Here is a 14,507-nt window from a genome sequence, read left to right on the forward strand (position 1 = left end):
TTCGAACACGGTAAATTATGTAAACTGTCTGTCCACCTGCCTTCATATCACTCAGCTGTACACACACACACACACACACACACACACACACACACACACTTTACCATTGTAGACGCCTCCCAGCCTACATTAAACTCTCATATTAACGCATAAATGAGACGAAACAGAAGTCGAACAGTTTCCAAATGTAACAGAACACGTCAGTATCAGCATCAGTGCAGTTTATAGTGCGGAAAACGTGACGTACAAAAAAACAAGACTGGCGGCTTCAACAATGGCGACACCTGTTGGTTAGTTTAGTTTAGTTCCTGATACTGAAAGTTTTGGTCTTCTTGATGCTGAGGAGAGGAGGTTTAATCTTTGGCTTGTTGTCCGTCTTGTTCTCTCCGTTTGAGGAGGCGACCCGCCGGTTGTAGATGTCGGGGTACTGCTTCTGAAACTGTAGAAAAAGGGACGATTAAATGCAGGATTTAAACACCTTTATGCTGGAACTCATGTTAATGGAATATGAACACTTTTGGAGATAATGAAGCAAAAGATTGTAAATGACAATCGTAGCTTGGCTGGGCGATATGGGAAGAATTATATATCACAATACATTTGACCAAATACCGCGATACCGATATTTTGACAATATTGTAGTTTAGTTATTAAAGAAAAGGTCAATCATTTAAATCTTCGATAATCGAAAATACACATTCGCTTCGTTACCTGCTTCAGTTTCTTGCGTCTGTCCTTGTCTCTCATGTTTTGGTCTGTCAGCAGGATCTCCAGTAGCTCCTCCATGGCCTTCTGGGAAGACGCCTGCTTTTGCTGTTCAAACTCAGCGCCGCTAATCTGATGGCAGAACGCGTAGATGGGCATCGGAACGCAAACCGGGTCGCTGTCATCAATAGTAGGAACGCCGCCGACTGGAACCTGCGGTCAGAAGAGTAAAAAACACACGTCTGTATGTGTGTGCTGAGAGATATTTACTCTACCCTCAATGCAGATGAAGCTCAAACTGCATTTTGGTCACGATTTTTGTTCCATTTTCATTCAGCAGCTGTTCTAGTAGAGTGAATCCTGCATCTCAATCTCCCTCACTTATTTCTAAAATCTTAAAATGCCACAAAGTCATAAAAAAACAAAGCTGCACCAATCAAAAGTGATGTGAAACTAATCTTTAGAGAGCTCCACCAACATGAAAAAGTAATAACTGTGGCTGGTTTAGTTGGCTTATGATCATCAGTTGAAAGCAGAGTTGTCAGATAATTGAATAGTTTGTAATCAGGGCTTCATTATTATTTTCATTATCAGTTAATCTACTGATTTTATTCATGATTAATTGATTACTCTTTTGTCTGCAAAATATTTAAACATTGTGAAAAATTTGCATTAACAAAGCCTTTCAGAGCCCACTGTGATGATTTCAATTCACTTGTTTTGTTTGACTAACAGTCCAAAACTTATTATTTTAATAAATTCACAGTCAGGTATGGCAAAGAAAAGCAGAAAATGTATTTATTTAGATATTGGTTCTTTTATCTACTGTAAAGTTCTTATCTGAAGTAGTTTTTCTAGTCTTTTGATTTACCTTAATACTTTAGAGTTCATCTTATTGTTACTGTGTATAATTACTGCTGCCTGCGGTACAGTCCCTCAGCCTCCTCGCATTTCATTGTACAGATGACGTGTTATACTGCATAAGTGATGAAGTTGAACCTGAACAAATCATCGCATTTGAAAAGCTCAATCGTGTGAGGATATTTGACCTTTTTGTTTGGAAAAAATAAAGAAACAAAATAGTTTTAGTGTCGAACGATTACGTTTTGCAGCTACATTTGTAATCATTATGTTGCTTAGCAGTCAATGAAGGGAAATAAACCCCCTCAAAACAGGATCAAATCTATATTTTGACTGCATACCCAAAAAGTTGCTCCCTAAATCCTGTTTTAACCACATCTTTTTTATGGTTTAAACTGGGCCTGGTCCCTTCTTTATCATCTTATTACCATAAATTGTTCTGTTTTTATGTAAATAAATTAATAAATATTTAGCTGACCAAACAATTAAGTGTGTAGCTCACGATTGGACACATATACTGTGACATTTTATAAATATTACCTGTCACCTGTACATTATATTACCTGTACTGTGCGCAGATACTGTACGCGGTCATTGATAGCACTGAGCAGGAACTCCGGGACTGAGAGGATGCTTTGCTGATGGTCCATTAGAAATGACACCAGTCTGGTAGCTAACAGCTCGTCCAAATCACACTCCTCAGCACTGCCCAGAACGCAGCCTGAAAACGTGTGAACCATCTGGAACAAAAAACAGAGAGGAGTCAATACATATAAATAAAAAAATATTGATGTTATTAGTGGTAATATCAAAATGCCTTCTGTGAAAAAGCCCTATGTGAGCTTTAAATGTAATCCAGCTGCCTTTAATGAGAAAGATTTCATCGAGCCCCAGGAGGGAAATTGTTATCACAGGGGCCCGAATTATGGAGTAGAGATCGGTACAGCTGTTTTCTTCCTCACCAGTGTCCGTGTGCCGATGGCGGGGTGCAGCCGAGGCATGTCCACGTTCTGGCTGATTCGAGACATCATCCTCATGAGGAGCTGCAACCTCCTGCGAGAGGCAGGTGGGAGGAGGAGGGTGCACAGCTGCAGGGCCTCGATGGCCACACGCTCACACTGAGGCTGAAGAAGACCTAAATGCACACACACACACGTAATCATACAGTAATGATGATAGAGGTAGGTGTAATCTGTACTGCAAAGAAACAGCAGTAGAATCACTCTTTGAAAAGGCAACATTCATCCATCACAGCTACATCACATTCACTAGATTAGACTCATGACTGGATGAATGATGGCTGACGAGGTTAATCAACTACAGCTACTTTACGGTGCAAGATGAGTCAGGTAGGATTTGTACTATTCTAAAAAAAAGCATGTACTAGTTTCTAGATCTTCAAAAAAGCTGCATGATAGACACACAAATCTTCTTTATTTACACTGTTTTATTTGCATATACTGCAGAATTTGCAGGCTAGATTCTCTACTCTGGCACTTCATATTCTGACTATTTAACAGGCTGTTTTAAAATGTAGTTGCCTTAAAAAGGGATGCCCATGATGCACTGACGTCTACTCTACTCCTCCTTCTCTCTACCTGTTTGCATTCATGTACTATTAAAGTATTCACTAACTTAAACTTCTTCCCCAGAGTTCTGTGCTCTCTCGTCTCACAGGTAACTTGGGAGCGTTGACGTTGGGACCCACAGAGATGTTTGGAGACGGCTGTCGACACGCCTATTATTTTTTATTGTTGATTGATTGTTCCTGTACCTCTCTCTTCCTCTTCTCCCTCTCCACTTTATTTCTCCTTCTCCCTCTTCACCTTTATCTTTCTCCCTCCCTCAACCCCAACTGGTCAAGGCAGATGGCCGCCCACCTAGTGCCTGGTTCTGCCTGAGGTTTCTTCCTATAAAAAGGGAGTTTTTCTTTGCTGCTGTCGCCAAGTGCTGCTCATGTGGGAACTTTGGGTCTCTTTAAACTAAATTAATGAGTACGGTCTAGACCTGCTCTATGTGAAAAGTGCCTTGAAATGACTTTTGTTGTGATTTGGCACTATATAAATAAAGACTGATTGATTGAAAAGCAGCAAACTGCAAAACTCAAAAGCAGCATGGAGGGGAAAATAACAAAATATGCCTGAAGCAAGCAAGCTTTAGCGTGCGGCATCAGTAGCTCTGACCGTCTTATCTAAAATTGAACAAGTTTTATGAGTTATTCATGAACTCTGTGCCCTTTGAACAAAAGGGTGAAAACATTTTCTGGCACTTTCCAACTCACATCTCCTCTTCTTTCTTTGAGATGAATAAGAGTTTTATTTCTGAGATACTTTTATTAACTCTTATACAGGTAGTCGTTAGATGTTAGATGAGTTAGTTCGATTAGACGTCAACAGACATGCAGAAACACAGACAGGTAGAGGGCAATGGGGGTCTTACTGTGCTCAGGTTTGGGTTGGGGGGGCTGCGTGTTGCTGGTGGGCATTTTGAACAGTGAAACAGGTCGAGGCGGCTTGTACACATCCATAGAGCTGAGGCAGCGCCGGACAACAGCGGGAGCAGGGTGAGGCCAAAGATTACAGGTACTGGAGGCGGGTCTCGGCCCACCAGGTCCTTTAGTAGCGTGTGACACTTGTGTTTTGGTTGCAGCAGACGAAGAGAAGGAGGGGAGAGGATGACAGGAAGAAGCGGACAACAAAGGAGGGCGTGAAGCAGAGGAGTGATGCTGGTTTACAGCAGTGTTTATGTTGAGGCAGCTGGCTGCTCGGCCTCGCCACCTCGTCTCTTTAACATCTTCTTCCTTTGTCTCGACGACAATGTCCAGACAGCTGCCCACACTCCGTGGTCGCAAGGAGCGCGACCTCTGCGTTGTCGACAGTCCTGCCACAGAAACTAAAGACAGTCTAGTCCCAGTGGAGCCTCCTGGAGCATTCCCGAAAGGATTTAAGGTTTCTTCTTTGGATACAGATGTAAACTCTGAACGACTTTGGGGTCTTTCGACGGCACTGCTATCATCCTGGCTTTTGTTGCTATTGACACAGGATGCCAGGCTGTCATTGGACAGGAACAGCTGTTGCTGGGTGAGACTGACAGAGTCGTCTAGGATCGTTTCCAGTGAGCAGCTCCTAGTTTTGGGCCTCAGAGAAGCAGCTGTACTCAGGCTCAAGCAGCTGCCTCCTAACTGACCCTCACGTTTCAGAGCCGCCAGCCGCGACTGAAGTTTCCCGCCAAGCACATCTCTCATGGGCGATTCTACCTCGTCACACGTTCCCTGTCTGAGCAGCGACAGGAGGAGACACTCTGTGGAGTGAAATGATGTCTTGGCTGGAGGCGGCACTGAAGGAAGGTCAGGCTTCTTGCGTTTCCCACGCTGGTGCGTTTTGGGCGCTGGAACATACCCACAAAACACTGGGAGAGGATGCAGACACAGAAGGAGACAGAGAGGGCCAAGTGTCGCAGGCAGAGGGTCAGTGCAAGCAGACATTGAAGGGGAGGGAGAGGGTCTAGTTAGTTCAAACCTTTACTGTACATACAGAAACATCAGCTGGTCAGAGACAACACATAACAGGCAGACATCAATACACAGAGCGTACAGATGCTTGTATCACTGTTAGGACTCCACAAACATAAGTGACAACAACCAAAACCCCTGTTAGCAGTCAAAGGTCACTGTTAGAGGATAAAGTACTCAACCACTTAGTGGAAATTCTAGTGGAAAGATCCTGAAAAAAACATCATGTCATGACATTTGAGCATCATTTTCGTAAAAAAGCACAGTCCTTTTAGCTGTTATTTTATAGACAAGCAGTGGCCTCATGAAATCCAACACAATACCTACCCAGCACATTGATAAACAGCTCATACAGTTCGTATGTGAGTAACGGCTGCGGAAGGCTGTAGAAGTAATCAGACACCGTTTTGAAGACATCTCTTTCAAAGCCGGGATAAGACGGCTGTCCGCTGTCATACTTCGGCCCTGGGAACAAACAGTAAGTTACTGCTGCCGTCATAAGACAGAAAGGATGACAAAGAGATATGTGAAAGCTCAGTCATAAACCAAACAAATATCTATTAATTTACTGAAATACTTTAAATAATATTCTAAACGTCAAGGGATCATTTTGCATTTTCTTTAATTGCCAATTCAACATTCAGCATTATTTTTGGAGGACAAAAGTTTAGACAAAGTAATGTATACACAGCTGGTTGCTACTCACAGTTGGCCAGGCTCTTCATGGCAGACAAAACCCAGTGGGGAAGGTCATCTAGAGAGACAATTGACAGATTAAACTTACTACCAGTGATATTGTACTAATCCACTATTTGGAACTTATTTTTTTCATAACCTATAAACATAGTTCAGCCTTATAATTTAAGTAATTGGTTTGATGTTCATACCATTAATGTACAGTATACATTCAAATTATCCAATGCAAAATGTGTTTTAATCCTTTTTTTTTTCTTTTTAAATCCTGACCTAAATCCGAAATATGTCACATGTCTCAACCCCAACTGGTCGAGGCAGATGGCCGCCCACCTAGAGCACGGTTCTGTCTGAGGTTTCTTCCTGTTAAAGGAGAGTTTTTCCTCGCTGCTGTCGCCAAGTGCTGCTCATGCGGGAATGTTGAGTCTCTTTAATTTAAATTGAAAGAGAACAGTCTAGACCTGCTCTATGTGTGCAGTGCCTTGAGATGACTTTTGTTGTGATTTGGCGCTAGATAAATAAAGATTGATGGACATGCATCGTCCTAGAATATCAACAAGCACACTTTCCTCATGGTCTAAAATTGGCATTAATTATGTTCAATATTAGCAGATACTAATGAACATTAAGCTTCAACTCACCAAATGGAAATTTTGCAAACTACCTGGTGCAACATTTCAGATTTTAAAATTGGCTCGACGGATGATTGGAAATATTGACGCAGACAGAAAGACACACGGACAGAGAGAGACAAACATGCAGTCAGTCATTCTGCAGGAGAACTTACTGGTCTTGTCGTCCAGTGTGACCACTCCGTGCTTGTTGACTTTGGTCATATTATGGATGATGTTTTGTGGGTTTACATGACCCGGGTGCAAAACTTCATTTAGAGATGAAATTCCCAGAATCCTCTGCAGGCTGAAACACAACACAAAAGGTTTAGTTTAACAAGGAAACAATGTCTTTTGCTTTAGGAAATATGGACTATATATACAAATTACATGCTTGTACATACTCTTCAATACAGTGATAAAATAAGCCATGCATTAGATGTGTATAATATAACAGAGTAGTGCTGGTTTCATTCAAGTAGGTTCATAGTGACTTATTCTAAATAAACACAGGAACTAGCCACCACCTTACTGTTAACTACATAGAGATTGATATACAGGGCCGAATGCCAGCTAACTGATCCACCCACCTTTGTGTATACATGTATAAGGCTGACTGTCACCATGGTTAGACTGTATTATCTCGTGTACTATTACGAGGACGACCGTGAGTCATTTCAGTTTGAATGGCCGAGTGTATTTACTTGAGCCAGAGTACAAAGAAAAAAACGAGGAATGGAGGCAGAAAGGCAACAGGACCATCAGAAAAATCTATATTTAGTTGATGGTGCTTTGCCCTGTGAAAGACAGTTAGTTGTGGGTTAATTAAACTCCACACAACGTCCCCTGACCCTAGCACTCTTTGTGGTGAACATTAAGTATTTTACTCCTTATTAAAAAGTTACAGGAATTGTTTCAGCTATGCACCGGTGTGGTGCTGCATGATAAATTCATAACCTGCGGGAAATTAAAACCGGTATACTGCTCAGCACTACAATGGAGTAATGTTTGTCTTAAAAATCTGTTCTACTGGGTGATGGTGATGTCTCTCCAGATGTCGTGTTCATCTTCCACAGTCAGCTCTCGTCTCTGCAACTGCTGCTCTCCTATTGGCTGATTCTCTTCCTGTGTTTGGAGGGCAGGGTCTACATTTTCCTGTAATGGACAAATAGAGAAAGAACAATTATTTTTTTTACATATGAACTGAGGCGGTACGGAGGCAGCTTTTCTTAACTTGCCTGAATGTCAGACTAAGCGATTAAAGATGTATAAGTATTTGCATTGCTTTAATTTACACACTTGAAGACATATAGGATGATAAGATACGACTGATAACAATCCACATCATGTTCAGCTCACCTGTGTCTCTTTCTCTTGCTTCTTCATACTCTTAAACTTGAAGAAACCTTCTTTATCCCTGAATGAAGGCCTTTTCTTAATGGAGCTAGAACCCGTGGATGGAGCGGGACAAGGAATGGGCTTCAGAGGAGAGGTGGAGGGGAATCTGAAGAATGAGAGGGGACATACATGTGTAAATTTGTGCAAGAAAGAACAATCAATATGCAAATGTAAGTAATTGTGCAGCACATTTCTCAAAGAGTCTGCATACCTGTACAGCACGTTGTTGTCCTCCAGATCCTCCGTGCCAAAACGGCCCTTCACATCTTCGATCACGTGGTTCTTCAGGAACTTCTTGAGGAGCTGCACCGTCTGTTGCCGGGTGACGTCGGGGCCAAAATTGCTGTTGCTACGGAGCAGCTGGTGCAGCCACTCCACGGCAGCGGTGGCGGCGAAGCAGGAGGAATAATGACGAAAGTTCTGGCGGTGTTTCCTGAGGGGCATGCCAGACCGAAACAGACGAGTCACCTCATTCCACTAGAGGAGCACAGGGAGAGGGTTTAGTACAGAGTAGCAGGTCTGTGTAGAGCTGGGCTGGTGTTAATTATGCTGCAGTTTATTAAATGTTGGGTGTTTTCTGATTTATTTAATAACAGTCGTGATGGAATATTCCTGACAAAAACAGCCTGATCACCTCATCCCACGAAAGAAAGGTTTTGGTTTAACCCTTTATAGGGCACTCATTGAAATACTTGAGTTATTGGGGGATTTTACATGACTTTTTTCAAAATGTGTCATTTTTATGTTGCAAATAAAGGTCAATGAAGGTACCATATATGGTTCCTTGCCAGTCAAGGGTAAAACATTTTCCAAAAAAAGTCTATATATAACAACATCCATGGTTCTACAACCTCACAGAGAGGCATGGGGAGGCAATTTTGGATGTTTAAGGAAATTACCAACTATAGTTATTCCCCTGATAAAAATGTAAAAGAATTAAGATGCCTTTATTAAGGGTTAAGGTTGAAAAATATGTGTGGTATAGGAACTAGATAATAATGAGTTCATCTATAAAGCACTATTTAAAAAAGTAGAGAGAAATACAGAGAACAAATATACTGTAAATAAAGATTATTAGTCAGCTATAAGATCAGTGGTTGTATTTAGTTAGTTAACTTTACTGTTAGATACCACTAAACAAATTTACTTTGATTAATTTGAACTCAATTAATCAACAATGCTGTTTTTTTGGTTGCCGCCCTAAAAGGAAATACATATCTAATACACATCTATCAAAGTGTCACCCTTATCATACCTTCATTTATTCACAATGAGATTTAATGTGCAGTATAATGCTGCATGACTTTTAAAAAATTACAGATTTTTTTGTTTTGTTAAGGTTTTCTTGCAGTTAGAAGATTTATAATGCACTTAAAATGTATGTGATGAAGACAAAATCCAGTCCTCCTTCTGTGCACAAAAAAAGCATTTAAAAGTTTATATAAAGCTAATATGAAGCTTCAGTCGTCCAAATGACTCTTTTTATAAAACCATACTTCCACCACAGCTCAACAGGGAAACACAAAGAGGGGCTTTCATGCTAAAAAGACTGTACATGTGGCAGATATCCGCATGATATGACTTACTCACACTGTGCTAAAGCTTCATATCAACATTTATAATAATTCACTGCATGGACACACTGTGGACTTTGGCCCCTTTCACTTACATTTAAAGCACATTAAGGGGATATTTTAATACCTAGTATGCATAATAAAATGATTTAAGCGAGACAACTTTAATAATTTCATTTGGTAAAGATTGCAAGCTATGGGCGAGGTTAAAATATGAGAGGACGTTTGCAAAAGACCTTTGCACCAAAAAAATGCACTGACTAAGCGATAACTCTTAAAACGCCACGTATAAGACACATTAACAACCTGTTACGTAGTTGGGTAAAGATAATTAGTAGGAATAATAAATAAAACGTCTATAATAGTGAATAATAAACACATTAAATGCTGTGACCTTACTGGTTTACGTTAACTTACCAGTTTGGTGGCTCGGTACGGTCCAGGAGTGATGATATGTGTACTCATATTTATCACACGCAGGGGAAAAAAGGTTAATACTAATGTTTTCAATTCATCCGACGCGACAAGAGAGGAATATATCCATTACATCGAAGAGAAACAAACATAAAGAGAGCAGATGGGTCGATGTTTCAGCTCTGTCTGTTCAAAATTACGAGCCGAGCCTTTCTGTGGCGTGATTGGCTGATGAGGGAGTCACATGACCAACGTCAAAACGGATAGAGGAGGGGGGAGGAGGAGGGGGGTAAAAGGGGGGAGGGGGTAAAAACAAATCTACTGTATTTTAATCTGGTTTTAAAACTGTGGAAGCCCATTTCTGCCAATGTGATTAAAACAATATATATGTCATTTTAATGAGAAATAATTTTTTTAAACAAAAATCTCAAAATAATGACTTAGTATCTCAAAATATTGACTTAGTATCTCACAATAATGAATTAGTATCTCAAAATAATGAGAAGCTATCTAAAAATAATGAGAAACTATCTCAAAATAATGAGAAACTATCTCAAAATACTGACTTAGTATCTCAAAATAATGACTTAGTATCTCAAAATATTGACTAAGTATCTCAAAATAATGACTTAGTATATCAAAAAAATGACTTAATATCTCAAAATAATGACTTAATATCTCAAAATAATGAGAAACTATCTTAAAATAATAAGAAACTATCTCAAAATAATGGCTTAGTATCTCAAAATAAGTACCTAACTTATTTATGACTTATTAGTATCTCATTATTTTGAAACACTAAGTCATTATTTTGAGAAAGTTTGTCATTATAATGACTTACAGGATCTTTTTTTATTATATTGATGGCATTGAGGTTTCAATAGAAAACCGCTCAATGGACAAGAATTAAGAATTTATATTATTGTGTCAAATTCCACATATATAAATTGAAAAGGACCAACAGAAAGTTAAAGTTGACTCTATATCTAATTGATATTGAGCTCTATTAAAGGATGGGTTCAAAACTTTTCAAGTCTGTCTTAAAAGTACAGTAAGGTGACAATCTATATTCATTCCCCCTGTTTATACTGATACAAGATCCCCTTCAAATGTGCTTTCAATGTAAGTGATGGGAGCCAAAATCCACAGTATGTCCACAAAGCCATTATGTGCAAAATAAAAATACATTTAAAAGTTGATGTGAAGCTTATCTGAGGCTTCAGTAAAGTAAATCACATCAAGTGGATATCTGCCACATTAGCAATCTTTTAAGCATCACATTCCCTCTTTGTGTTTCCTCGGACAGTGTTTCCCTGCTGAACTGTGATGGAAATATAGTAAGAACAAAGAAGACTGTATATATCTACTTGATTTGACTCATTTGGATGACTGAAATTTTAATTAGATTTTTGTAGAGAAGGATGCTTGTGGATTTTAGACCCCCAGACTTGCATTGTAAGTGGATGTATGCTGACAATTTTTAACAAAGTTGGGGGGGGGGGGGGGGGGGGGGGGGGGGGAACTACATTACAAAGTCTGATTTACTATTTAGAGCCAATACAAGTGTTTTACTATTGCGAGAACCTTTATCTTCTGCTCCAGTGCACACATAAAAACTTTCTTTGCCCAATAGGAACAATTCAAGGAGATGCTGTGTCAGCACTATTGTATTCACTGATGTGAGGATGAGGACACTCACATGGAATTTACATTAGCATATCTTAACAGGTCTTCTGTGGAGAAAATCAGTTTAAAAGCAACAGGGCAGAAAGAAGTGTGGTGGGGGATAGGGATATTTCCAAAGGGGGTAGATACTGAGAAGGTGGGGTTGACTCCGGCCACTGCTATAGGTATGCTAATGTCTGCAAACAGTACACTAACAGCTATAAATCCAGCTTTATAAATCTTGGGTGGTTAAACTATTTGTGCTATTCACTGGAATTCACACCCACTTGAGTAGCTGTGGTTACTCATCTGGGCTCAATGACAGGCAGTGTGTCCGCAGGCACAAGTATAATTAGTAGTTATGCAGAGACATATGAATAGCATGCTAGTTACAGGAACTGTAAAAAATCCTATGCATGACAAAATGCAAAAAATAAAGCCCTTGTTTCAGAAGAGAACAAGTAGATATGGTTATTTGAAAGGGAGCGACATCATAGTATGGCAGAATTAATACACCATTAGTTCAGGTCTGAAGTCCAGACAGCGATTATACACAGACTATACACATTTGGCCTTTTTCCCCATAATTTTCTTTGAGCTTTTAACATCTTAAAGAAAGAAAACATCTGATTTCTTGAGGTAACCTTCTCAAATATGCCATGAAAGGTAAATTACCTTTGTCTTGATGTCTCAACTTAAATATTATGTTATTTGATTTGAGGCAGCTCCATGCAACATGCAAATCTTGTAGTTTGACATGATAAAAAAAGAGTGTTCAAGTAGTTTTAACAACACCATCAACTATTTATTGTGTAATTTTAACCCAAATTGTTTGTACAACATGTTAAATATAACTCCTAATAGAGTTTTATGGTTTTTGGACCAAAATCAGCTGATGGAAATAGTACGATATGCAGGAAAAGGGAGGTCTTCTTTTTACGGCTGCCTCTCATTTGACACAATGTAAAAAACAAACAAAAACACAACAACGAAAACACACACAAAAGAGAATAAAATCATTAATGTAGAAGTCCCCCAAATAAACTCATAGTAAACTTGCTGTTTTCTTAGAAACTTGTTATTGCTTATCAGTTAAGGTGTCACCTCAATATCTGTTAAAATATGCTATTTGATGATTGAACACTGGCTCTGGATACTGATCATGATTACACTGAACTCTTGGGAGAGGCTGCCCCCAGCTGGTAATTATAGGTACCCTCTGTTTGGAAACCTCTAACGTCCCCTTGTAGGTTCAATTATTTTTTGAGCGCAAAACTGAGTCCTGTATGAATTGTTATCATTCCATTTCATCTCTTATATATTGAATTTTATTATTGTATTATTAATGTGTATTTATTTATTAACCTCCAGCTAATGTAGAGCTACTGTATAAATCATAAAACATCCCGTGACACTGTTTGTGAAAGTAATAATAGTTTAATTAAAGTTTTGATTATATAATGTTTTAGATTTCTCACACAGTAAGTTAGTATGTTACAAGCATGGATGGAGTATGATGCAATGGACCTCTGGGCTCAGGCAGGCAAAAGTCTCTCCAACCCTCTTGCTTAAGCTCGCAGGCTGAAAGAGATGGAAAAAAATGATGCAACATTTTGCAGGTGAAGCAGAGTTCATGGGAGCTGCTGTTGGTATTTAATTCACACTGGAGATAAAGAAAGGCTTTCTGACTCCTGTCCAAAGCTTCCAAATCCACACTGACACTCCTCTGTACAGATATTATACTAAATACAACACAAAATATTGTAGGAATACATTGCAGAAAGTCTCAAATGCAGGCTTTATTTTCTTAGATTGTTCTGACTTAAATTGCTTTCAGGTAGATTAGGGTAATGTGGGACACAATTCTGACTTGTTCACCATATTAATATATGAATCCAATACATTATATCAACACCTTATATTATTATGAAATCCCTGAGATGTTTAGTGGTTAAATCAGAAGACAGTTTTTAGATATTGTACTCAAACGGGATATATATTAATATTCCTTGTGTCAAATCATTTCAGAATTAATAGTAGCCTGTATGTTCACATGTGTAATGTTATAACTTACAGTTTGCATTTACTAGTTAGCTTTAGAATAACTGAATAGAAAAAGTTGTCCCACATTAGTCAATGTCCCACATTACCCTAATCCACCCTATATATTGCACAGTTGAACTGAAGTAGTAGTAGACCTTAAATTTTAATATTGCGGTGTCATGTAATTTTAAAATATGAGAACATTTTCCATTTTCATTTTGTATGACTTCATTCATTTCATCTTTACATGGTGAATTTGGGGGGCCATTATATAAATTATTTGGTCTCCCCAAAATACTGCCGTGACCCGGATTCGAACCGGGGTTGCTGCGGCCACAACGCAGAGTACTAACCACTATACGATCACGGCGAGCTATGTGTGGGATGAGACTGCGAGAGAATCCACACACATACTGCAAACTAAGATTACTCAATATAATCAATTGGCTGAGAATGCTGAAGTTAGAAATCACGATAAAGTCGGGCACACAAATACAGCAAGGGTTAAATGTTCGTGTCAGACTCTTTTATGTCAAACCCGAGTGATCAATAACATGCACATTGAAAAGGATGATTGTGTAAATATATTGATGCAACACTCAACAGTGAAATTTCGGGCCATATTCTGGTCCGCGGGACTGATGTAAAAGACCAATATGCTAATATTATTTGGCAAATCTGCAGATGTAAATCATAGCCATGCTTGTCACTTTTACTTTCTGTTTTTGGTGGAATAGGATTGAAATCAATAAAAGAGCAAATTAGGTGATTGAGTTTAGCGGTGTCAATAAATTCGGTTAGAGTGACTCATCTTCGTTTTTACCGCCTCTAAGAATTAAGGGGGCGTGGCTTACGGGCGTTTAAAAACGTAATCGTTCACTGATTGGCCGATAGTAGTGTATTCATACGGATTCGATGTGTTCTCTCCAACTATTGGACGAGAGGCCGCCGTCCCTCGCTTCTCATTGGCTGACTGAACAACACGGCCGAATTTCAAACTTTCAGCGTGTGTTGTTGGAGGAGGTGTGTTTT

General features: G+C 39.3%; 1 protein-coding gene and 1 non-coding gene across 2 annotated transcripts; both read right to left on the reverse strand.

Annotated features, from left to right (window-relative positions):
- Positions 1 to 301: 301 nt before the first annotated feature.
- On the reverse strand, positions 302 to 9,818 carry depdc1a (DEP domain containing 1a). The gene is made up of 12 exons (XM_062423829.1): positions 9,771 to 9,818; positions 7,991 to 8,256; positions 7,741 to 7,885; positions 7,412 to 7,536; positions 6,558 to 6,688; positions 5,784 to 5,831; positions 5,405 to 5,542; positions 4,006 to 4,974; positions 2,529 to 2,701; positions 2,130 to 2,306; positions 712 to 918; positions 302 to 439 (listed from the first exon to the last, which is right to left on the reverse strand). Exons 1-12 carry the CDS (start codon positions 9,816 to 9,818, stop codon positions 302 to 304), a joined length of 2,565 nt encoding a protein of 854 aa, XP_062279813.1.
- Positions 9,819 to 13,773: 3,955 nt separating this feature from the next.
- trnah-gug (transfer RNA histidin (anticodon GUG)) lies at positions 13,774 to 13,845 on the reverse strand. Its single transcript has one exon. It is a non-coding gene; the product is annotated as a tRNA-His (tRNA).
- Positions 13,846 to 14,507: the final 662 nt, after the last annotated feature.

This window comes from Scomber scombrus, chromosome 8, assembly GCF_963691925.1.
Source record: "Scomber scombrus chromosome 8, fScoSco1.1, whole genome shotgun sequence".
Taxonomy (NCBI): Eukaryota; Metazoa; Chordata; class Actinopteri; order Scombriformes; family Scombridae; genus Scomber; species Scomber scombrus.

Coding starts and splice junctions, on each gene's coding strand:
- depdc1a (XM_062423829.1), bottom strand. CDS start 9,818: ATGAGTACACATATCATCACTCCTGGACCGTACCGAGCCACCAAACTG. Junction 7,886..7,990: donor GACAACAACGTGCTGTACAG/GTATGCAGACTC, acceptor CTCATTCTTCAG/ATTCCCCTCCACCTCTCCTC. Junction 6,689..7,411: donor AGAGACATCACCATCACCCA/GTAGAACAGATT, acceptor GTTGTGTTTCAG/CCTGCAGAGGATTCTGGGAA.